The sequence below is a fragment of the Labeo rohita genome, chromosome 8, assembly GCF_022985175.1.
Source record: "Labeo rohita strain BAU-BD-2019 chromosome 8, IGBB_LRoh.1.0, whole genome shotgun sequence".
In the NCBI taxonomy this organism is placed as follows: Eukaryota; Metazoa; Chordata; class Actinopteri; order Cypriniformes; family Cyprinidae; genus Labeo; species Labeo rohita.
In genome coordinates this window covers 24,324,125-24,349,470 of record NC_066876.1, presented here as the reverse complement: position 1 = coordinate 24,349,470, position 25,346 = coordinate 24,324,125, and the positions used below count along the sequence as shown (strand labels likewise).

At 37.8% G+C, this 25,346-nt stretch overlaps 1 protein-coding gene across 1 annotated transcript in view; it reads right to left on the bottom strand.

Annotated features, from left to right (window-relative positions):
* LOC127169272 (obscurin-like) overlaps positions 1-25,346 on the bottom strand; it is a 47,564-nt gene that overhangs the window by 4,120 nt on the left and 18,098 nt on the right. The window contains 45 exon segments of the mRNA XM_051116512.1: positions 56-178; positions 535-678; positions 949-2,635; positions 2,736-2,813; positions 3,730-3,775; positions 3,853-4,005; positions 4,151-4,177; positions 4,283-4,455; positions 5,258-5,335; positions 5,420-5,480; positions 5,600-5,800; positions 6,634-6,724; positions 6,814-6,982; positions 7,095-7,207; positions 7,298-7,437; positions 7,592-7,670; positions 9,986-10,094; positions 10,180-10,309; positions 10,865-10,967; positions 13,099-13,266; positions 13,352-13,465; positions 13,563-13,740; positions 13,942-14,100; positions 14,218-14,382; positions 14,559-14,666; positions 14,767-14,926; positions 15,025-15,198; positions 16,098-16,192; positions 16,286-16,486; positions 16,651-16,760; positions 16,892-17,004; positions 17,098-17,155; positions 17,299-19,878; positions 19,979-20,245; positions 20,344-20,610; positions 20,755-21,021; positions 21,526-21,792; positions 21,901-22,167; positions 22,279-22,545; positions 22,659-22,925; positions 23,050-23,316; positions 23,832-24,098; positions 24,199-24,465; positions 24,641-24,907; positions 24,986-25,252. Of these exon segments, the coding sequence (XP_050972469.1) occupies positions 56-178; positions 535-678; positions 949-2,635; positions 2,736-2,813; positions 3,730-3,775; positions 3,853-4,005; positions 4,151-4,177; positions 4,283-4,455; positions 5,258-5,335; positions 5,420-5,480; positions 5,600-5,800; positions 6,634-6,724; positions 6,814-6,982; positions 7,095-7,207; positions 7,298-7,437; positions 7,592-7,670; positions 9,986-10,094; positions 10,180-10,309; positions 10,865-10,967; positions 13,099-13,266; positions 13,352-13,465; positions 13,563-13,740; positions 13,942-14,100; positions 14,218-14,382; positions 14,559-14,666; positions 14,767-14,926; positions 15,025-15,198; positions 16,098-16,192; positions 16,286-16,486; positions 16,651-16,760; positions 16,892-17,004; positions 17,098-17,155; positions 17,299-19,878; positions 19,979-20,245; positions 20,344-20,610; positions 20,755-21,021; positions 21,526-21,792; positions 21,901-22,167; positions 22,279-22,545; positions 22,659-22,925; positions 23,050-23,316; positions 23,832-24,098; positions 24,199-24,465; positions 24,641-24,907; positions 24,986-25,252 (11,292 nt within the window).

Below are 25,346 nucleotides of genomic sequence, written 5' to 3'. Positions count from 1 at the left end.
AATACAGGATGAGGTTTATAATATGTTCTTTCTGAGCCTGAGTATGTATTCTTACCATTTACACTATACTGAATACAATATATAACGAGCTCTTTGGATGGCACAGGTTTCCAGAACACAAGAGCTCCTCCCCCTGCTAGCTGGATGACATCTGGCCTGGATGGTTTGACTGGACTTTCTGGTGGAAAATCAGAAATCAATTTTATAACTTCACGAAATACGCTACCATTCAAAAGTCTGGAGTCAGTTTTTTCATTTCTTTAAATGAAATTAATACATTACTTTAACTAATGCTGCTTTAAATTGAACAAAAGTGAGAGTTAAGATATTTTTAATGTTATAAAGATTTTTGTAGTGATGATGCTAAAAAGTAGGCTTTGCCATCACAGGAATAAATTACATAAAGCTTTGGTGAGTATAAAAGACTTCTTTCAAAACCCTTAAAAAATCTTACAAACCCCTAACGTTTGAATGGTAGTGCATCTACAATAAATGTATATAAATTATATGGAACATGTTTGTTAGTTGTTTAACCTTTGGTTTTCTTAAATATCGGCACTTTCATCGAGAACAATTTGGACTTCTTCTGAGGACTTTCGGATGAGGTGGTGGCTGTTACTGTGGCAGAGCAAGTCATTATCTCTGGTATGACAAGGGAGGGGTTCTTTACAATTGGTCCTGTTAGAAAGAAAAATTTGACAATTATTATGCATAAAATTGAATAGTGCCGGTATTCTCAACCCTGACCCTCGAAGTCCACTTTCCTGCGGTGTTTAGCTCCAACCTTAATCAAACTCACCTGCCTGCAACTTCTAGTGACCCTAAAGACCTTGTTTAGCTTCTTCAGGTCTATTTGTTCAGGGTTAGAACTGACAAGTGGACTTCGAGAGCCAGAGTTGAGAACCGCAGAAATAGTGTATTTTCAATTGTGCAACAATAGTAGCCTACCGCCTTTCTTCTCTACATCCTCCTTGCTGGACTGTCGGGTGAACAGTTTTGTAATGCTAGAGGCTGAAGCTCGCATCTTCTTCCTCAGGGTTAGAAGAGGGGTCTTGGGTTGTGAAGATGCTCCTTCTGTTTGTTTCCTCTCTGAGCCTTCTAGTTGAGGAGAAGAATGGCTAGCCCACGAGTGCTTGCGGAAGATCTTCATGAATCCAGGTTTGGAAGATTTCCCACTAGGGGGTTTTTCTTGAAGAGCTGGTGCTGAGGCATGTCTTTGAAGCAACTCTTTGCTTTCTCGTCCTTGCTTCGCAGCCTGGACAGGAATGGCAGAGGAGCTTCTTCTCAGAAGGATGTCACTTTTATTGCGCATCTCATTTAGTCCAGAGCTTGAACTGTTGGTGCGCCGTCTTGGCGGGGCTTGTGGGAGGTCTTGTCGAAGAGATCTCAGGACCCTCTCCATGTCTTCATCCTCAGAGTCCTGTAGTAAAGAGCTTGGGGATGTTTTTCCAGAGGATCTCAAGGTCTCATCATGGTGGTGTCTGTGCGAGAGTTCTTCATGTGAGCCTATCCTGCTAGACGCCTCTGAAGCTTGGTCAAGTGAGCATGCTAGCGAAAGCTGTGAGCCATCAACACTCTCCTGATCATCTAAATGTCTTGTCTCTGTTTCTGTGATCTGCAATTGGTTGTCATCCTCACAAGAACTTTGCAAGACCAGCTGATGTCCTTCTTCGGGCTCATGGACCTGCGCTTTCACCTTTCTCACAATTACTGGGCCTTTCTTCAACAAAAACGCAGAGCGACGGCAAAGTTTCCTCCTCACTTGGAAAGCTTCAGTTTTCTCCTCTTCTTCATCAGTGACAGGTTTCTGGCTTTCTTTGACATCATGCTCATCCTCTCCTTCCACTGTTGGCTCAGTTGAAGCTGGAGATCTCTGTGTGTATATATCTAAAGATCTGCTTCTTCTCTGGGTGTGTAGGCTTGGATGGGCAGCACTTACTCCACAATCAAATGAGCTTGACTTGAGGATAGACGAATGCATTGATCCTCTTCTTTGGTTACGATTAGCTTCTATGTCTGGGGAATCTTCTTCATACTCTATGAGGGGCTCATTTAACCTGCCAGAGAGGCTGGCGCGGAGGGGTTTACGGCCACGCTCTTGCTTTTTAGCTTGGATTTTATCCCGAAGCGTCATGTGACGAGCAGACATGGGTGAGAGCTGCTCAGAGCTGCAATAAAAAGTGCTCTTGATGAGGCTACGACGTGGTATGGGATCCAATCCTTCATCTTTTTCTGAGAGGTGAAGATAGGGGCTACTGTCCCTGCTCTCTAAACTGACTGGCTCTGTTGATAGTGCGGTTGTGGGAATCACCAGCGGGCCACTGTGAACACGGTCCTCACCAATGAGCACGTCTTCTTCATCCTGTTTTACAACTGTGGGCGTCTTTGACGCGTGAACGTATGGGTCATATTCTTCCTCATCTTCCAGATCATCTTCATCCTCCTGGCTCACTTGTTGGAAGAAGTCCCAAGCATCTGCCTCATCAAACTCTGAGGAGGATCCACTGCTTAAGGAGGTGCTGCTCGGCTCCTGGGTCTCCCTTGTAGCTGTAATTGAAACGTCACGCAGAGGTGCCTCCAACAACTCTGGGATTGGTCTCAGAGTCAGAACCGAGCCGAGACATGTCAAGGAACGCTGAAAGAAATAGGAAGAAGTGTGGAAAAGTGTAGGAGGACATGAAAGAAGAATGTTTTCCTGGACAATGGATGGCAATGGAAATAATTTCAAATCTTACCTGCCATTTTCTTCTTGAAATAAAAGATTTTAAATTTTTGGTATCTATGTCTTCAGGTTCTTCATCTTCATAATAACCCTAAAAATAATTACATTTCTGATGAACGTGAATTTTAATTAACAGTTGAGGTCAAAAGTTTACATACACATTGCAAAATCTGTAAAATGTTAATTATTTTACCAAAATAAGAGGGATCGTACAAAATGCATGTTTTTTTTTATGTAGTACTGACTTGAAAAAGATATTTCACATGAAAGATGTTTACATATAGTGCACAACAGAAAACAATAGTTGAATTTATAAAAATGACCCTGTTCAAAAGTTTACATACACTTGATTCTTAATACTGTTGTTACCTGAATTTTTTTTTTGTTTAGTGAAATCCCTAAGTTTAACTGCCCACTGTCCTTCAGGTCCCCCAAATTCTTTGGTTTTTCAGCATTTTTGTGTATTTAAACCCTTTCCAAAATTGACTTTTGATTTTGAGATCACACTGAGGACAACTGAGGGACTCATATGCAACTATTACAGAACGTTCAAACGCTCACTGATGCTTCAGAAGAAAACACGTTGCATTAAGAGCCAGGGCTGTAAACTTTTAAAAAGAATGAAGAATAAATGATGTGTACATTTTTATTATTTTGCCCAAAAGGATTTTTCTGAAGAACAGCGGGCAGTTTAACTGTTCAAGACAAACGAGGGACTCATGAACAACTATCACTTAAAAAACTCACGTGTATGTACACTTTTGAGTCATTATTATAAAAACAACTATTATTTTCTCTTGTGTAAATTTCTTCTATGTGAAATATCTTATTCAGGTAAGTACTAAATAAAAAAATAACATGCATTTTGTATGATCCCTTTCATTTTGGTAAAATAATTAACATTTTGCAGATTCTGCAAGGTGTATGTAAACTTTTGACCTCAATTGTATTTGTTTACACAGCTTATTTTATGTTTGCTTGTTGGTAAAAAAATGATGACTACCTACCTGAAACCACTCATGACTCAAACACTCAGATGCAGAGGGTCTCATTCTGTGAAGGTGAAATAAAACAACTTTATCACTTGCTCCTCACAAAACTTTAATTACACGCATGTAAGCAGATCTTACTCTGGGTCTGGCTGTAGAACCCTATGTAGGAAGTCTTGTGCCTCCACACTTCTGCTTGTGATCTCAGGCGTGTCCCAGTACAGCACGCCCTCAGCGACTTTCATCAGGGTGGCGCGGTCATTTTCCCCGAAGAAAGGACAGTGGCATGTTAAGCTACCCAGAGAAAAGAAACATTCATTATTTTCTAGCAGTATGATTATTTTTAGATTTTATGGCCATAAAAATTGCATTATACAGAGAAAATAAAATGGAAACAAAAGAAAAATATCTGCTTGCTCCAATTCTTCAGTGCACTCACCATAAGTAAGTAACAACACCAAGAGACCTGGAATAAATAAAAATAACATTCACCAAGCAGGACCGAATTGTATTTCTGAACATGGGAAATGTTGTTCACCACAGTTTGCAACAAATGCCAAAGTTCGTTTACCAGATATCAGTGGCTATTGTCACAGGCTCTTGGTGGACAATTTCTGGTGCAACAAATTCAGGTGTCCCAAACTTGCTGTATTGGTGCCTGGAATTGTCGATTTCCTGACAGAAGCCAAAATCACAGATTTTGATGTCTTCTCTCGCAGGGGACACCATTAAGATATTGTCTGTCTGCAGAGAAATAAGTTTGACAAAATGTTAGAAGGACAGAAGATGTCTTTACCGAAGACACCAATTAGCCCAATGTCATTTGTCCTAATGTCCCAATGTGGATTGTCCTTAATTTCCTATCTGTGAAATTTCTTGCAATACATGAGGTGTGTTTCCATTACAAATTTGTGCAAAACTTTGTGATATTTTATAAATATAAAAAATAAAAATTGATAAAAAATTGTTGCGAAATGACAGCGTCTCCATTAACTGATGTTATGCAACTAAACGTAATTCTTTCCTCTTGCGGTAGGCTTATGTATATCGCAGCCACCACACTAGCCATTTTTTTTTAACAAAGGAAAAGTAGACGTGTCTTTGACAAGGCTGTGGGAAGAGCCACTTCTGGGGCGCTTCTGAAATGTGCTGTGGCGTGGCTGGTATAAACACAAGCATTGACTAGAGTGGCCACAACAGAGCCATAATGCGCTGCAGACGGGTACAGTGTAAATAAGGGGTTGTTCAAGCATTACTGGCAAGAAAAACCCCTTATACTTGTGAACGGCCACATAATGAGGTGTTTCTTGGAGGTTATAGTACATTAAAGAATGATCATGTGACTTTTTACCTATGCCAAGTGAGCTGTAAATAGCAGTTCTGCGAAATATTACTTTTTTAAATTGCCTGAAAAACCACCTCATACAAGCATAAAACTTTTTTGTGATATATGGCAGTTAGGAAATTACCACTTAATGCCAATTATAATACTAATAATACTGTAATATAACTATAATACCTACTAATATAAAGTAAAATCACTTACTTTGATATCCAGATGTAAGATGTTCATACTGTGTATGTATGCAATGCCCTCCAGAACCTGCTGAATATATAACTGGACCTAAAAACAATGAATAATAATTATAACTTTTTCTTGATTTCTGTATGAAAGCGTGACTGAAATTCACTGAATTCTCATAATTACCTCCCTCTCTGAAACCGATCCCTTTAAAAACAAATGATCTAGTAACCCCTGTGTAGAACATCTGTGGCAGAGGAAAAAAGAAAGGTATATATTTGGTACATTCGATTCAATGTGTAATTTCTAAAAAGCTAATGCTAATTATTGAATAATTTTGAGAAGAAAGAAAAAATTAAATCCTACAATTCAACAACCAACACCAGTGTGCGTCTTGTGGCAAAAAAGTCCAAGAGGCATGCTAGTCTGCGGTGAGCTAGACGGGACAGCAGGTCTCTCTCCTGGAACGCTCTGGTCCGTGTGCTGCTTCTGAGTGGAATGAACTTAGCAGCAAAACATTCACCACTCGCCTTGTGTGTGACTTTTTTAACCACTCCAAAAGTTCCCCTGGTTATCCAGAAAAAAAAAAAAGGAAAATGCTAATAAGGACAATAACAGATGTCTTACAACAAATCAGATATTACATTACATTATCCATTAGGGCTGGGTTTTGACTCAAATTTCACAATTCGATTTGATTCTGATTCACAAAGATTCAATTTCCAATTCGACATATATATATGTATATATATATATATATATATATATATATATATATATATATATATATATATATATATATATGGTACAGTTCATGCCAAATTTCAAGAAAAAAAATCAAGAAAAAAAAATCTCTTAACTAATGCTGTAAAATATACATGAGCGTCAATTGGTACTACATTACTATAATATTGAAGGTTAAAATTAACTGATTTGTATACAGACGCTTAAATTACAGTCAATTAAGTTTTTATAACAATAAAGTTACAATTACGTAACTATATTTCTACTCAAATTCGTTTTTTGAAATATAAACATTTGAATGGTGGCTGTCATGAGTTTATTTAAGGGATACGGATACAGATACAGGACACGGATTTCGGTAAGTTGCACTCTTTCTTTTAACATATCTTCAGCTGTTTATTTCATACTGTAACTGGCATTAAAGAATTTACAATCCGAAACTTTGTTTCATGTCAAAAAAATGTAACAAAGCACAGTTATTTATTGGATGGGAGGTGTGCTACGAAGTTCCGTTCATAAATTAAAAACAGAAAAGACTAATCGATTCTTGGCATTTAGGAATCAGTATCTTAATTAAAATCGAGAAATTGTTTTTTTTTTACCCAGCCCTATTAACCATTATGACAAAAAAGCTGGTATTTATATAATGATACTACCTCCCTATCTCTTCATGAACATCATATACAGAATGTAATTTCCGTCTTTTTCCAAAATCCACTTCTCTCTCTACCTCAATGTCATCTGGACCTGAAAAAAAGGTCAATTTAAACACACTATTACTTGACAACAGACATTTAGGATTTGTTAAGGTAAAGAGATAAATCTCTCTAACTCACCTATGTCAACAATTAGTTTGGCCTGGCAAGATGCTTGTCCTGCATTGTTACTAGCTACGCAGGTGTAGGTGCCACAATCCTCTATTTGAGTATTTAGCAAAGTAAGAGAGCAACGTGCATTACTTTGGACTATTTCTGTGTAGTCATTGGATAAGATTTCATTGTCATCCTGCAGGAAACCAAATAAATTATTTTCCACTGTAAATACAAGTAAAGATTGTGTTTCCATCGTAACATAACAATATCAGTAAGCATGGCTACAATTTTTGTTTTTATAATACCTTAAACCATTGAATCTCTGGGGTGGGCTGGCCAGTAATAATGGCAGAGAATGTTGCAGACAGACCAGGCCGGACTGTCAGGTCTTCAATGGACACTTGCACAGCTGGAGGCTCTGAAAAAAATAAATGATAGATTGACAAATTCCTCCAGTGATCATTTTTCACACAAGTTGTTTAAAAAACTCATCAAAAACAGCATTTACCGGTCAGCAACGCTTCCTCTGTGTCTGAGTAAAACTGCTCCTCGGGCTCCACAGGTCCCTCTTCCTGTGCCGCCTGTACATGCCTGTCCACATCCTCCTGTTCCTCAAGAGCGTGCGTGTCTTCAACACTAGCAACAGGTCTTTAGAGAACACATTTTAACCACAAAACACTAAAATAAGATTACTGACCTGAGTATCACTGTTTAAGGAAACTATTGTATGCAGAATAATTAAACTATACATAATAAAGACAATGTTTACAGCCCACAGGTTACACAGTGTATATAAACTCACGGTTCAGGGTATCCTGGCTGAAAGAGTATATGAAACAGGTTCTTCACAAAGGAACTGGACCACCCTTCTGACTGGGGCTCTATTTGAAAACAATTAGGTTGTTAAAGTGATAAAAACTCATTCATTTTTCTTAAACATACACTAATATTCAAAAGCTTGAGGTCAAGTAAATTTTTTTTTTTTTTAATTAATACATTAATTAAGCAAGGATTTGTTTGTTCGTTTGTTTGATTGTTTTTAGAAATGTAAGACGTTAATGTTAAATTTCTATTTAAAATAATTTCTTTTGCTATTTCTATTCAATAAAAATTAAGTTTTGGCTGCTGAAAATTCAGCTTCGCCATCACAGGAGTAAATTACATTTTTAAATATATTAAGATGATTTTAAAATTGTAATAATATTTCACAATATTAATGTTTCTACAGTATTTTGGATCAAATAATTGCAGACTTGGTGAGCATAAGAGACTTCGTTCAGAAACATTAATGACACCAAGCTTTTGAATGGCAGTGTATATTGTAAAAATATAATAATAATAATAAATATCAGTCTAAGAAAATTTGATATATCTAAAAATCTGATAATGCCATAATACCTGTAATAATAAATAACTGTACTTACAGTACATTACTAATACAGTTTAAAATAATTTTGTGATGTAAAATATTCAAATTGTTAAAGTACTTAATCACTAAGACCTGTGGTGGTCCAAATTAGCTTTAAAAAAGGAATGTGGTAGCATATTTGTTTTCTTCTCAGCTGTAAAATAACAGAAACACTTACTTACCCTGATAATGACAGGTATAAAAACAGCCTTTCTCGACCAGCGTTTTAAGTCACAGTTCACATGTATACAGTCACATTGCCTCACAAGCAGCGCAAAGAGCCACTTGGCCCTATCTGCAGCAAGGCTTGAGTCTTAGCACATAACCAGCTTTGAAGATGGACGTGGCATGTTAGCGGAGCATGCACTGACCGGGAAACCGTGAGAACATATATAGAAACAGATGGAACAGACAAGAAAAGGAAAAGAGACAGAAAAAAGGGACCGTATCATGCATGCAAAATGCTGAGGCATTTTGTGAAGACACTTACATGATGATTTTGATCAGATCTTTAGTCTCCTGCTCTGTGACTATAAAGGAAATGGGGTGGAAAGTGTGTTAAACTGAATGTGGAAATGCACATGAGTGACAAGTGTTCAAAAGTTGTTTATGAACCACTTAATGTATAAATGAAAACATATAACCACATATATTAAAGAATACATTATGCATGATATGAAATACCGTACATATGATATATGAGGTAGCATGCCGTTTTTTAATCCCAAATGAATTAAAGATAAATAAAATGAAACCTTACACTACCGATCAAAAATTAGGATCAGTAAGACCTTTTTTTTTGTAATTAATACTTTCTTTTACCAAGGACACATTAAACTAAATAAAAACAACAATACAGACATTTATAATAACAAAAGATTTCTGTTTCAAATAAATGCCTCATAACTCTTAATTCTTCTAAATTCTTTTGAAGTTTTCAGCAATGACGATAATTAAAAAAAAAGTTTCTATATTTTTTTGGCCATTTTTGTGCCTTTAATGGACAGGACAGTAGAGAGATGACAGGAAAGTACTGGGCAGAGAGAGGGGAACAGGGTCGGCAAAGGACCTCGAGATGGGATTCGAACTCGGGTCGCCGCAAGCACAGCTGTGCTATATGTCGGCGCACTAACCACAACTTAGAATGATTTCTGAAGGACCATGTGACACTGAGGACTGTACTGATGCTGAAAATTCAGCTTTGCTATCAAATGAATAAATTACATTTACAAAATATTAAAATAGAAAACAGTTATTTTAAATCGGAATAACATTTCACTACTGCATTTTTATTTTACCAAAAACATTAAGGAATCTTACCAACCCAAAACTTTTTGAACGGTATTGTGTATGTACATAAAAAATGTAATATTATAATGTAAGAAAATGTTTCCAATGACATAATGCAATGCAGATGCCTCTATGAAGATGGCCGATGATGTTTTTGATAGTTTGAGTGATCCCATCAGAGGTTTCTTTCAGATCAAGAAGCTCTTGAAAATGGGAAACTGTTGGTGAAATTCAGCATAACATAAACGTATATTTTATTAATACATATGATTTTGGTCTCCAGACTACAGCTAGTTGTTAGAGGAGTGGAATGTGACGTTTCAGTGACGGAACATGAGGAATGGATGGGAACAGAGGCGGTCGGAGTTGGAGGTGACTGTGGTATGTGCTTTTTCAAAGCCTACTAGTGCTCACCACCACATGGTGAGACTTAGTGGGCAAATACACACCTTCTCTGCTTTAAATGGTAACTGCGGTTCACCTTCCCCTTCATCCTACCTGGAGCTGGGGGGGTTTGTGATTGCTTTTGGGTGCTGACTGTCACGGGTAATGGTGCTGGAGGGCAGAGTTCAGCTTTACACTTGGCACTTCCCACTTCATTCTGTAGCTGTATCATAAACACAGAGAAAAAGTATATAATGGGGTTCATATGTGATATGGAGTCACTGAAATGTAATAGAAGACTCTGGTACCTCACACTGGTATTGACCCAGATCTGCCTTTTCTGCTCTCTTTATGGTGAGAGTGAGAATTCCTGTCTGAACATCAGACTGAATCTGGTGTTTCCTGTTATCCTCAAGCTGAATGCCATCTTTAAACCACCTGTGCATGTAGATTGTGTGAGCTTTTCATGACCATGTACATGGCAATACATTAAAGGGATAGTTTACCTAAAAATTCTGTCATTAATTATCCTCCCCTGATGTTGTTCCAAACCTGTAAGACCATTCATCTTTGAAACACAACTTAATATATTCTTGATGAAATCAGAGAGCTTTCTGATCCTCCATAGACAGCAACAGAATTGACATGTTCAAGATCCCGAAAGGTAGTAAGGACATTGTTAAAATAGTCCATGTGACATCAGTCGTTCAACCATAATGTTATGAAGCTATGAGAATACTTTTTGTGAGCAAAGAAAACACGCTCACAAAAGTACCATGATGTATGTGTGTGCGCTGCAACGCAGGAGCTGACATTCTTTTTGCTTTTTACTGTTGATGCAGAAAGCTCTCAGATTTCATCAAAAATATCTTAATTTGTGTTCCGAAGATGAACAAAAATGAGTAATTGTGAGTGAGTGAGTGAGTAATTAATGACAGATTTTTCATTTTTGGGTGAATTATCCCTTTAATGAGTGAATGATACAAGTTTTACCTTATTGATGGTAAAGGAGCAGATTGTGTGGAGCACTTGAACTGCACATCTTGTCCTTTTACAAGCACTGTGTTCTGTAGTCTGGTTGTGAAACTTGGAGGAACTGTGGGAAACATAAACGTTTCTCAATTTGTGTTGACCTTTGGTCACCTTTAAAATTTGCTCACTAGCATTCAAAAGTTTGGGATCAGGAATATTTTTTAATATTTTTGAAATAAGTCTCTGATGCTTACCAAGGTAAGGATCAGCAATACAGAAAATTAGTAATACTGTGAAATATTATTACAATTTCAAATAACTGTTTTCTCTTTTAATAGATTTTAGGACTGCCTTTGACTATTGACTATAACAATGAGCATTTAATTGCCTACATAGTCTAAAAAGCGCTCAAGCACACGCAAAAAAAGCTTGACACAGCACAACAGCAGATACAATGATTATGTGTCGGAGAAAAACCAGTAAAGAGACTGCATCAATGATTTAATAATTTATTGATAATCTAGTGTTTTCTTTGTTTTTATCGACTCTGACTTGTCATCTCCACAGTAGTCGATGCGCCTAAATGTTTCATATGGATATTTCATTCATATGATATTATAATCTGAGAATATTTGTTTTCTATTTGAATTCGTTTATTTAAAATCAGACATTTCACTCACTATAGATAGCCTATATTTTTCATGTCTGTACGACAGCTATACAGAGTTTTGAAGTTTCCCGCTCAAGTTCGCAGAGAGCGAGACGCAGAAAGGGCATCCTGTTTGCTTTCATTATTTTACAAAAGCGCAACGCTTCGTTATTCTGAGTGCACACAAGTAAACGTAGAGTCCTTACAGATTCGAAAAATGTATTACTTTTATCTGTATGACTAAAAATTGTGGAGTATTTTTAAGAGCAAGTGACTGCACCAGCGCCTCCATCTGTCATGCAGTGAGTGCGGTACTATTCAGCTTCCACACTCCGCACAAACACTTGAATAGCGCATATTTTAACATTGAGCAGCCATGTAAAGTTGCTACTACTTACATCTTTCAGATGAAAAGCCATATTTGAAGTTGAGGAATGATAGGTGAGCTTTAGATGTCCTACTCGATGTACTATAATACCACAAAGACCAGCCGTTAAAGGAGAAGTCCAATTCCAGAACAAAAATTTACAGATAATGTACTCACCCCCTTGTCATCCAAGATGTTCATGTCTTTCTTTCTTTAGTCGTAAAGAAATTGTTTTTTGAGGAAACATTTCAGGATTTTTCTCCATATAATGGACTGCTATGGTGCCCTGAGTTTGAACTTCCAAAATGCAGTTTAAATGCGGCTTCAAACGTTCCCAATACAATTCAACTTCACAAAAAAGGGTAAAACAGTGATATAGGATGATTTTGAAGTTGAGGGAGAACATGAGATGGGAGTTTTTCGACATACCCTAACTGTCATGAACCGGAAAAAACATAGTTCAGGCAGAGTAAGACAAGACGAGCGTTTGACATTAAAAAGAATATAAATTGTATTATTTTTATGAAAGTAACCGATCGTTTCGCTAGATAAGACCCTTCTTCCTCGGCTAGAATCATTTACAACCGCATTTGGGATATCGTTTGAAGCCGCATTTAAACTGCATTTTGAAAGTTTAAACACGGGCACCATAGAAGTCCACCATATGGAGAAAAATGCTGAAATGTTTTCCTCAAAAAACATAATTTTTTTATGACTGAAGAAAGAAAGACATGAACATCTTAGATGACAAGGGGGTGAGTACATTATCTGTAAATTTTTGTTCTGGAAGTGAACTTTTCCTTTAACAATCTGTCTGTCACAGACTGCGTAACGTTGCCACTTTCTGTTTTTTTTTTTTTTCTGCAACTAAGTGACTAATAAAATTTTGATCGATCAAGCCTCTTCTTGTTGACTAACGTTTAGTCGACTATTAGGGGGCAGGCACAATAGATTTTAAAACGTAATTTATTCCTGTGTCACATGACCCTATAGAAATCATTCTAAAATGCTGATTTGGTGCTCAAGTAACATTTCTTACCATAATTTTTCCAAGGCTGTGCCGTCTAATATTTTAAGGATTCATTAAAGAATAGAAAGGCCAAAACAACAGTATTCATTTAAAATTGAAATCTTCCACTGATCCCAAACTTTTGAACAGCAGTGTAAATGCAAGACATGTGAATGAAAATACATACAAAAATTATAAAATATGTTGATAAGTATTTCTCAGAAACATACCATCAATCATGATATTAGCCAGAGTGCTTGCGTTCCCTGCAGGATTAGTTGCATAACACATGTATTGACCAGAGTCTGCCGAAGTGACACCAGTCAGTACAAGATAGCAAGCACCCAACTGTCCTTCTGATGTAATGTGATGCTTGTCTTCCTTCACAGCATGACCATCTGAAAGCACATCAGCAGAACCCATTTATACACTATATTAAATGTAAACTTTCCATATATATATACGCATATAGAAAGTATTTACCTTTATACCACTTTATTACTGGTTTCGGTGTACCAGTGATTTTGCAGACCAGTTTTACAGTTTGTCCAAGCTTTGCTGGATAGTCAGTAAGATGCTGCTCAAAGCACGGGGCAGCTGTAAACATAAACAAAGAAGTGATGCAAAATTGCAGTTATTTCAAGTGGTCAAGACAGACATATTTACAAGTTCGCTCTTCTGTGTGCTAACTTACTCCAAGTGGGCTGTTTGCTGCGCTGCTGCAGGTCTCTCAGATCTTTGAGCCAGGAGAGGCGGAGGAGGATGGATCGAGCTTGCAGAATGATTTTTCTCACCATTCCCCGGTGCTCGTGCCAAAGACCAAATGACCTGTCATCTCCCTCCACTGTATCCTTTACATCAATATCACTCAACTGTGAAGAAAGCAAATGCATTTGGAATGGATGTGAAATGGACTGCAGTGATTAGTGTTGCCATGATATACACAATATTACATGCATTTGAAGAGACTGGTGTACAGTGCACTGTGAACGGTACACCTTTTCATTAACCCTCAATTATAAGTTTTGGATTACTAAAAAATGCTATACTAATAAATGCATATCTGATTAAACCTTCATTTTATTCTTGAATATATAGGCCTCAGTGTATGTGCCAAGTTCTCTCTTCGGCTTGCAGAAAACAATACAGTCTTTGAAGAGAAAGATGTGGCGGTGATGTCCTCTTTGAGAGATTTTGACCTCAGGAACTTCCTCCCATACTGTAAAATGGCCCTGGAAAAGAAGACATATGACACTATCATTAGCAGAATGATACCTTCCAATTCTTACTCACACTTGTCATCTTGTCAACTTGCAAACAGAAAGGTTCAGGGTATAATGATACAATACCTGTCTAATGGGTTCTCCAAGCCCCTTGAGAGGTGCAGGGTAATTCTCAATCATGGACAGATGATGCAAGTTGTCTGCACGCCAAGGCAAGCTGGAAACAAAGGCAAAGGCATCCTCTAATAGGCAACAGTTCTGTCCACTTTTTGCTTTGTTCCTGATCAGCTCCTAAAAAGACAAAAATGGAAGATGTTAACAAGCTGTATTGAAAGCAATAATTATGACGCAACTTTTTTCTGTTTGTATATGAATATATTTAAACAAAGTCTGACCCCAACTTTGTAGAACATATCTAAATCCTATTCTATATTGTGCATATGAAAGAAAATGATAAGCTACCACACCTTAAGTACATTTTTGTATGTTTGAATTCTCTCCATGGGTCTCTGCAAATACGTGCTAACATTGAAGACCTGGGTATCCAAATGTGCCAACTCTGTGTTTGCATATTGCTGGAACACAGTAGAAAAATAATTTTGGTTTATTTTGAGATACTTCACATAATATAAAAGAAGTACTTTCTGCCAAACCAAAAACAGTATGTGCTCTTACTTTGAAGAAATGCTGAGTGTTTTTGTCTGAGAGGCAGGCCTCAGCTTGGGGCAAGCCTGTTATGAACTGGAGATACATTTCAAAGTCCAGTGTATAACTGACAAAACACTGGGCTACATCATCATCTGAGAAGCACATCTCCAGTTTAGGGAGAATACAGCTGTGATGGAGGGACAGAAGGCCAAAAAAGTTAAACCACAATGTGAATGCATTTATATATTATATTATATTATAAGAGAGCAAAAGAGATATGTTTACCATTCATGGAAACTTGCAATATCTCTGATATTGCGGAATATGTACTCTTTTTGACTTAGGATGGTGAGAGGGACTTTAGAGCTTGTCTCCAAGTACTGTAAATGGTGCTCCACAAAGAAGTTCATCTCACACACAAAATTATTCTCACCATCAAGGAGTCCCTTGATCAAGCGGCTGGAATTTAAAAAAAAATAAAGCATCAAGTTGGGCAAAATAAAATAGAAAATTAAGACATATCTGTGATTATTAGTCTTCTTTTTAAGATTTTATAAGATGAAAAACATTAAAGGGATAGTTCACCCAAAAATGAAAATTCTGTCATTAATTACTCACTCTTAAGTTATTCCAAACCCGTAAAACCTTTAAAAACACAAATTAAGATATTTTTGATGACTCTGAGAGCTTTCTGACTCTGCATGACCATGAGTTTTACGGTAAAAAAACTATAAAAATGCTACAGTAAAAACATGTTAAATGGTTAACGTTAAGTTTCCCCTACTATATATGGAAAAAAATGTATTGGACATTGCATGTATTTTTACGGTAGCATACCATTTTTGTAACTAAAAAAGAACGTAAAATTTACTATGAATAACCGTAAATTGACATTGCATCTTCTCTATATGTTAATATTTAAAAGCTGCTTGTGATAGTTGGTTTATCATGTGTCTTTCTCATTACCACCTGTTTAAATTTAAGTTAAAACCGTAAAACTTTAAATGTTGCTACCGTATTTTTACGGTAAAATTAAGGTGGAACTACTGATGTCACATGGACTATTTTAACGTCAGTGTCTTAATGTCTTTACTACCTTTCTGGACCTTGAACATGTCAGTTGCATTGCTGTCTATCCAGGGTCAGAAAGTTCTCAAACTTCATCAATAATATCTTAATTTGTGTTCCCGAAGATGAACAAAAGTCTTACGGGTTTGGAATGACATGAGGGTGAGTGAACAATGACAGAATTTTCATTTTTGACTGCACTTTCCCTTTAAACCTAAAAAACGATCAGACGCATGAGACTGCGTTTCTGGTATTTTCTATTTATCAGTCTAGATTTGAGTCTGATTTACCTTTGGATCAAACTGTGCTCATCTTTTGTGAAAACAGTTTTGCCTTTCTCAGCAGTTTCTTTTGTCTCTGCTTCATTTGCCAATGAAAATATTTCCTTTGAGGAAAAAAAAAATTATTAAAATAATGTACCAACATATTATACCAAATCATTGCTATTTCAACTATATACACACACACATCTGCTCACCCTTGTCTTCTTTTCTAGGTACGCCGGGGATACCCAGCCCTGACGGGATGGTGTGATCTTGGTTGGCTTTGTACGGACAAGCCACCTCACAGGATGGGCTGAGTCCAGGACCTCCACAAACTGGCCTTCCTTTAGTACAAAAGCCTCTTTGTTTCCTCCCAGAGGTTGACAATCACTTTTGGCCACATAAATATCAAAAGTCTGCAGAGTGACAAAGATATATACCCTATATCAGTGGATTTTATTTTTTACTTTCCATTTGTTTCTAAATCACTCTGAGCTGAGTTTAAAGTTTATTATAATAAACAATAATTGAAGTTTATTATTAATATTGCTAATTTATTATAAAGAGACAGAGTTACTACCTCTCCTCTATCATCATCTCCATCAGACTCAGAGAGTGACTCAGCATTTCCAGAGGGTTTGTAGGAATGCATGCGTTTGGGAGAAGGTGTCTGGCCCTGTGAATCCCCACCTATGCCAAATACAAGGAGAATATACAATACAGAAGTCCACAAGGTACAGCATTTTAAGCTTCTCAAACTACTCCTAGGTGCATATTATTTAATTACCTCAAACATAACTTGTAGTATTAAGAGAACTGACCTTTCACTTTCAGCTGGTCTGTATTCTTTGGGGATTGTACACCAACTCTTTGTTCTTCTTCAGGAGTCTGAATTGTAGGAGATTTAGTTTTTGTCTTCTCTGCTTTGTTTCTTCTGTTTGAGAACATATTTATTTTATAACATTGCAAAGTATTATTCCAAAGTACAAATAAGGTCCTTGAGAGGTCTTAATGATGTAAAACTTACCTAGATTGGTATTCTGTCTCAACATCAGGCGCTGTGTCATAATCTGAGCAACAGGATACTAGAGAGGGACCAGAATTACAAAAAAAACAAGTTCAGCTGCTAATAATGTGCAAAATTCTAACACTATGTATAGTCAATTTATAAGAAAGAAATCATTTAGCATAATTACTATAAAATTTTTATACTGATACAGCAACTCACTAGAGCTGACTGAAATTAGACTTTTTCTTTTCTCCTGGATCTTGTTGTAGGTGTCATCTGCTGGTAGGTCATAGACGAGTCTCAATGACTCCTCTTCAGTGTTGAGTGTCGGCACAACATCTTTCTCAGAGACCATTTCTGTAGCTGGTGTTTGTGCAGTCTGAACTGTTTGCGATGGCTTTTGAGGTTTACCCACTGTCACATTCCCATTGTAGCTAATTGCGCCAAACTTGTTTGCAACTTCACACGTATAGATTCCAGCATCTTTGTTTGTAACGCTGGAAATTTCTAGATGACACCTACCATCGGCATCATGGGAGATTTTGTGCCTTTTCCCAGGCTTGAGATCTACTCCATCTTTAAGCCAACGCACAGTGCTTATTTTACCTTCCACAACACACTCTAGGAATGCAGTGCCACCAAGATCAATATTCTGGTTCTTGAACACTTCTTTGAAGATGAGCCGCATGTCCTTTCTAGTTTTGTAGCCCTTGAAAGCAGCTTGTATTTTAATGGCAGCCTCAAGCATCTCGGGCTCATCCTCAAAATCTACCTCTATACCAGGACCACCTTGTTCTACTTTTGAACCCTTCTGTTTGTCAGTATCCACACTTGGGATCTGCTCTGGCGTTGTTTCCTCAGTTTGAGTGTTAGATCCTCTAGAAATACCTTCATAGGCAACCTGCTTCACTTTATTATCCATGTGCGGCAAGTTTGATTCAACTTCCTGTGATGCCTTCAAAGACATTTTTATAGCTTTCTCTACAGGAATTATTTGTTCTTTGATCTTTTGTCCTTTAATGCTTGGTGCTTTTTCCGTAACATGCTTCGGTACGTCTACATTCACATTTTCCTCATCTTCGCTATCAATGTGTAGCAAGTTTGGTTCAACTTCCTGTGAATCCCTCTGCACATCCCTAATGGACATTGTAGCTTTCTCTGCATGAACTTTTTCTTCTTTAAACTGGCTTGTAATTGCAATATTTGTTGCTTTTCCTGTAACATGCTTTGGTACTTTTACATGATGTTCTTCCACAACCTGCTTGACATGTTTCAGTTCACTATCAATGTGTGGTACATTCGGTTCACCTGCCTGTAATTCCTTCTGCACATCTCTAACAGGCATTGTTGTGTCTTTCTGTGCAAAAATGATTTGCGCTTTGGGTTTCTGGTTGATAATGGCAATATTTGTTGCCTTTCCTGTAACATGCTGCAGGGCTTTAACCTGCTTCACATTTTTCACATCTACACTATCAGTGTATGGTAAATTCAATTCACCTTCCTCTGAATTTTTCTGCACATCCCTAGCTGCTGTAGTTTTCTCTGCAGTAATTATTTCTTCTTTGAATTTCTGGCTTGTAATGGCAATATCTGTTGGTTTTTCTATAACATGCTTTGGTTCTTTTCCATGATGTTCATCCACAACCTGCTTGGCGTCCATCTGCACATCTTTAACAGGCATTGTAGTGTCTCTTTGTGCACAAATGATTTGCTCTTTGGGTTTTTGGCTTGTAATTGCAATATTTACAGCTTTTTCTGTAATATTCATTATTTTTCCATAAGGTTCATCATTGGATTGAACCTTTTCAATTTCTGGTCTCTTTTCAGATTGGACATTTTGCTTTTCATGTACTGCATTCTTATCCAATGATTTCTGTTTTGGTTCCTTATTTTTATTTGCATGGAGGGGAAATTCATCCAACTCTGTTTCCTTGTCCACAATTTCCTCTTTCTTTGATTCCTTATTTGCAGTTGATTCCAATTTGATGTACTGATTATGTTCTTCTAAATAACATGGTTGTTCCTGAGATGTTTCAATGTGCTTAGCTGTTATCTCTTTAAAGACTGGTGTATTTAAACCATGTTCTGATATCTTCAAAGTGGTATCCACAGTTTGTTTTATGTTCACATCTTGGTTCTTTGCTTCCAAAACATAGGGTTGCTTTTTCATTTCAACATGCTTTGACGCCTTTGTGGTCTCCACAGTTGACTCCATGACAACATCTTGTTCCTTGCCTTTTTTGGCAACAGTTTGCTCTTTAACACTGTTCCGATCTTGGAGCGAACCATCTGGCTGTGTGGCCTTACCCTTTGACCGTGGTGGAGGCTGGGGAACATCTTTGATTGGTTCCTTGCTCTGTTCATTAGTATCTATGCTTGGAGTTTTCTTTTGAACTTGCCCTGTGATCTCCTCATTGTGCTGATCCACAGAAACCTTGGTAACCCATTTGGAATCTGTGTCCAACCCTTTTTTTCTTTGATCATCTGGTACATTGGTTGTAAGAGAAGTCATTTCAGGTTCTTCCTTGGTGCGACTAGATTCACTGATAAGCATTTTGGAACTTATATCTTTTCCTTTTCGTCTAGCCAATGATTTTCTCTCAACTTCCTGATCATATGTCGGTTTCTCACAGAGATCCTGGAAGTGATCCTCTGAAGACTCTAAGATAGAGATGTCTGATGCCTCAATGACTGCAGCTGGTTTCTTATGGACTAGACCACTGTGTGTTTCTTCTATAATGCTTTTTCCTTTTAATCTTGGTGGGGCTTGAGGGATCTCTTTAATTCTAGGTTGAGCTTCTGGAGTGAAAATATGGAAAATGCAACACAATTGAATTCTAAGCAAAACTTTAACGTAAAAATTTAAATTTGGCAAAAATAGCAATGCACATGAATATACCTATTACAACAACAGAAGCTGTTGTCTCCATCCTTGCAGCACAGCATTTGTAGACACCACTGTCCTGACATTTTAAATCATGGATTTGAAGGTGTAATTCAGAGCCATTCTGTTTCATCTCATACTTATTTCCTGGTTTTAGCAACACTGTTCCCTTTTTCCACTGCACGGCAAGTCCAGGTTTTGAGAGCTCACATGTCAGCAATGCAGTTTCACCTTCCTCAACTTGAAGGTTTTGAAGGTTCTTGCGGAAGAATATAGGTTGCTCTGTACATGCCGAATAAAAAGTTTTGTGTGAAAAAAGTTCTACATAGACAAAAAGTTTGAAATGGCTATGTTTCATAAAAATAAAACTAAAATAGTACCTTTAACTGTAATGGAACCATTAGTCACCAGGCTTCCAGCACAACATTTGTAGGCCCCGCTGTCTTGAGTGGTTACTTCATTGATCTGAAGCTGTAGTTGGCGGCCATTCTGTTTAATCTCATATTTTTTACAAGGCTTAAGTATTACTGCTCCCTTCTTCCACTGTACAGAAACTACAGGTTTAGAAAGCTCACAGCGCAATGTGACTGTCTGGCCCTCCTCTGTTTCCTGGTTTTGGAGCTCCTCAGAGAAGAACAAGGGATGTTCTAGTGGGGGAAATCAGAGGAAAATACCCATATCTTTACATGCTTAACACAAAAAAATGGACACATGAACAGACCAATGACTTCTCTGTCACAACTGTAAAAAAAAAAAAAGATGGAAAATTGCATTTAAATAAAATCACCCACCTTTTACCACAAGAGAAGCAGTCGTCGCCATGTTCCCAGTACAACATTTATAAGAGCCACCATCTTCACTTTTCAGGTCACGTATCTGGAGCTGTAGCACACTGCCGTCTTGTTTCATCTCATACTTGTTTCCAGGTTTTAGCAACACTGTTCCCTTTTTCCACTGCACAGCAACTCCAGGTTTTGAGAGTTCACAGCTCAGGCTGACTGTCTTACCTTCCTCCGCTTCAAGGTTTTGGAGGTTCTTACAGAAGAATATTGGTTGATCTGGATGTGGGGAAATAAAAATATTTTTCATGTTTCTATCATTTGTGGCTATATTTACAAAACAAATTCTTAAAGGGGACATGACTTTTTCTGTGTCTAAGTTCTATAATCAGGTCTCTGGTGCATCTACTAACCCAGAAAATGTGAAAAAGAACAACCCAGTCAATTTTTTTGGTAAGCTTTTTATTGCAAGCTTGTGAAAAAGTGAGCCGCTCAGATTTCGCTCCCTCCGTGATGTAAAAAGGGGATCTTATTATAATATTACCGCACGTTTCCACCCACGGCGGTGCCATTTTTTTTCACAAGCGACAATGGTGTACTAATTCTAACGCCAATGCAAAAGTTTAAGCAAATGTTCTAACTGTTCTGTCATTAGCTGCACTGACAAACACAGAGAACTATTTAGAATCCCAGCCTCAGAGAAGGCAAGAGAGCAGTGGATTTATTTAATTCATATTTTAAAAGTTAAAATGTGACAATATGGTATTTGAATAATTCTCTTACCTTTTACTACAAGGGAAGCAGTTGTGACCAGACTCCCTGCACAACATTTGTAGGCCCCACTGTCTTGAGTTGTTAGCTCATGGATCCGAAGTTGTACTTTGTGGCCATCCTGTTTAATCTCATATTTTTTACTAGGCTTCAAAAGAACTGTTCCTTTCTTCCACTGCACTGAAACTTCAGGTTTAGAGAGCTCACAGCACAATATGGCTGTCTTATCTTCCTCTGCTTCTTGGTTTCGGAGCTCCTCAGTGAAGATCAAAGGATGCTCTGGTGTGGGAAAATCAAAAATATGTATATATCTTTACATGCTCAGCAGGAAAACAACTGGGCACATGAACAGTCAAAAAATGTTATACCAAATCTTATAGCGATTACCTTTCACCACAAGAGAAGCAGATGTGACCAGGCTCCCAGCACAACATTTGTAGGCCCCACTGTCTTGAGTTGTTAGCTCATGGATCCGAAGTTGTACTTTGCGGCCATCCTCTTTAATCTCATACTTTTTACTAGGCTTCAAAAGAACTGTTCCTTTCTTCCACTGCACTGAAACTCCAGGTTTAGAGAGCTCACAGCAGAATATGGCTGTCTTATCTTCCTCTGCTTCTTGATTTTGAAGCTCCACAAAGAAAAACAAAGGATGCTCTGGTGTGGGAAAACCAAAAATATTTATCTTTACATGCTCAACAGAAAAACAACTGAACATATGAACAGTTAAAAAAAATGTTATACCAAACATCATCTTATAGCAATCACCTTTTATCACAAGAGAAGCAGATGTGACCAGGCTTCCAGCACAACATTTGTAGGCCCCACTGTCCTGAGTTGTTAGCTCATGGATCTGAAGCTGTAGCTGACGGCCATTCTGTTTAATCTCAAATTTTTTACTAGGCTTCAAAAGCACTGTTCCCTTCTTCCACTGCACAGAAACTCCAGTTTTAGAGAGCTCACAGCACAATATGGCTGTCTTACCCTCCTCTGCTTCCTGGTTTTGGAGCTCCTCAGAGAAAAACAATGGCTTTTCTGGAAGCGGAAAAAAAAAATATCTATCTTACATGCTTAGCAGAAAAAAGCACACATCATTACAATAATGACTTATGCCAAAGGTCAAAATATACAAAACAAAATTCACTCACCTTTTACTACAAGAGAAGCAGCTGTAATCAGGTTCCCAATACAACATTTGTAAGCCCCACTGTCCTGAGCTGTTAGCTCATGGATATAAAGCTGTAGCTGACGGCCATTCTGTTTAATCTCATATTTTTCACTAGGCTTCAAAAGCACTGTTCCCTTCTTCCACTGCACTGAAACTCCAGTTTTAGAGAGCTCACAGCACAATATGGCTGTCCTACCCTCCTCTGCTTCCTGGTTTTGGAGCTCCTCAGAGAAAAACAATGGCTTTTCTGGAAGGGGAAAACAAAAATATATCTTTCTTTACATGCTTAGCAGAAAAAAGCACACATCAATGCATTAATGACTTATGTCAAAGGTCAAAATATACAAAAAAATAAAAATAAATTCACTCACCTTTTACTACAAGAGAAGCAGCTGTAATCAGGCTCCCAACACAACATTTGTAAGCCCCACTGTCCTGAGTTGTTAGCTCATGGATATGAAGCTGTAGTTGACGACCATCCTGTTTTATCTCATATTTGTTACTAGACTTCAAAAGAATGGTTTCCTTTTTCCACTGCACTGAAACTCCAGGTTTAGAGAGCTCACAGCACAATATGGCTGTCTTACCCTCCTCTACTTCTTGATTTTGGAGCTCCTCAGAGAAGAACAATGGCTCTTCTGTAGAGGGAAAACAAAAGCACATTTCTATCATGACAACTCTCAGAGGGTTTACCATGATAATGTACATGTTTTTGGTCTTGGCAGAATAGATCTGCTATGCTGCTTCTGCGGCAGAACAAGTACAGAGACTTGCTCCTGCCAATACATCCACAACATGCTGCTGCGAGCATGCAAAAAATAGTGCTGCTTCATATATAACATATTTGAAATAACCCCCATATATAGCATACATGAATCACCCCCTAGCAGATCCAGGTGGAGCTGGGGAAGGTGGAGGGTTTCTGAAGCATGCTGCAATGAAAAGCAGTTCATTGGCTGCTGATACAAAAGGAACCAATCAGCTGTGCCATGTGATGATGTCATTATGTCAGATTGAGTCATCGGACTGTGCCACCAGTTTCATGACAGAACTTTGGATCTGTTCATGTGACCATTTGTTTTTTGTTAAAATTAAATAATTCTTATGTCAAAATTCAAATTGTGGAAAATTGGCATTTGAATAATCGACTTACCTTTTATCACAAGTGAAGCAGTTGTGACCAGGCTTCCAGCACAACATTTGTACACCCCACTGTCCTGAGCTGTTAGCTCATGGATCTGAAGCTGTAGTTGATGGCCATCCTGTTTAATCTCATATTTTTTACTCGGCTTAAGCAACACTGCTCCCTTTTTCCACTGAACTGAAACTCCAGGTTTAGAGAGCTCACAGCAGAATATGGCTGTCCTACCCTCCTCTGTTTCTTGGTTTTGGAGCTCCTCAGAGAAGAACAATGGCTGTTCTGCAGAAGGTATACAATATGCATTCATGCTTTACTTAAGAGTAACTGGAAAGATAAAAGATTTATGGGTTGACTGATTCTTACGTCAAAATTTCCTTACCCTTTACCACAAGAGAAGCAGTTGTCACCAGACTGCCAGCACAACATTTATACGAGCCACTATCTTCATGTTTCAGGTCCCATATTTGAAGCTGCTGTAGGCAACCGTCTTGTTTCATCTCATACTTGTTTCCTGGCTTTAGCAACACTGTTCCCTTCTTCCACTGCACTGCAACTCCAGGTTTAGAGAGTTCACAGGTCAGGGTGGCTGTCTCACCTTCCTCTGCTTCAAGACTTTGGAGTTCCTCTTCGAAGACAACCGGTGATTCTGGAGAACACAAAATAAATTAGAACCATTTTTATTACCTAAAAAAAAGCAAACCCTATGCTGGATCACTCCATGCTTACTCTTACTTACTTTTTCGATCCAGTGCATAGATTGTTTGAGTCAATTTAATAATTTTATAAAATTGCAACATTTCATCCTAAAAAAAAATACATACCTTTCACATCAATATATGCTGTGGTCACCAAGCTACCAGCACAACATTTGTAGATGCCACTGTCCTGACTGTTTAAGTCATGTATCAGAAGCTGTAATTTACAGCCATCTTGCTTCATCTCATATTTGTTTCCTGGTGTAAGCAACACCACTCCTTTCTTCCACTGCACTTTCACTCCAGGTTTAGAGAGCTCACAGCTTAGTATTGCAGTCTCACCTTCTTCTACCTCCTGCCTTTGGAGCTCCTCACAGAAATACAGAGGTTGTTCTGGATGCAGCAAATAAGTATGTTAACTGACATATACTCTCACAATTCATCTTGAAATCTAAAATGAACATACTATACCTTTAACTTCCAGAGATGCTGAGGTCACTAGACTACCAACACAGCATGTGTAGACACCACTGTCTTGGCTTGTGAGCTCATGGATCTGAAGCTGCAGTTCACCACCATGCTGCTTTATTTCATACTTCCTTCCAGGCTTCAGCAGCACAGATCCCTTCTTCCACTGCACGGCAGCCCCAGGTTTTGAAAGTTCGCAACAAAGGAAGGCAGTTTCCCCTTCTTCTGCTTCTTGACACTCAAGCATCTTGATGAAGTACAAAGGATGTTCTAAAAAAAATAGATTGTAGTCTTTTAATTGTTCAGTCTTTAGGAGTTTTTCCATTTTGTTTTTATTTTTAATTCTAAATTATTGTACTTTTTG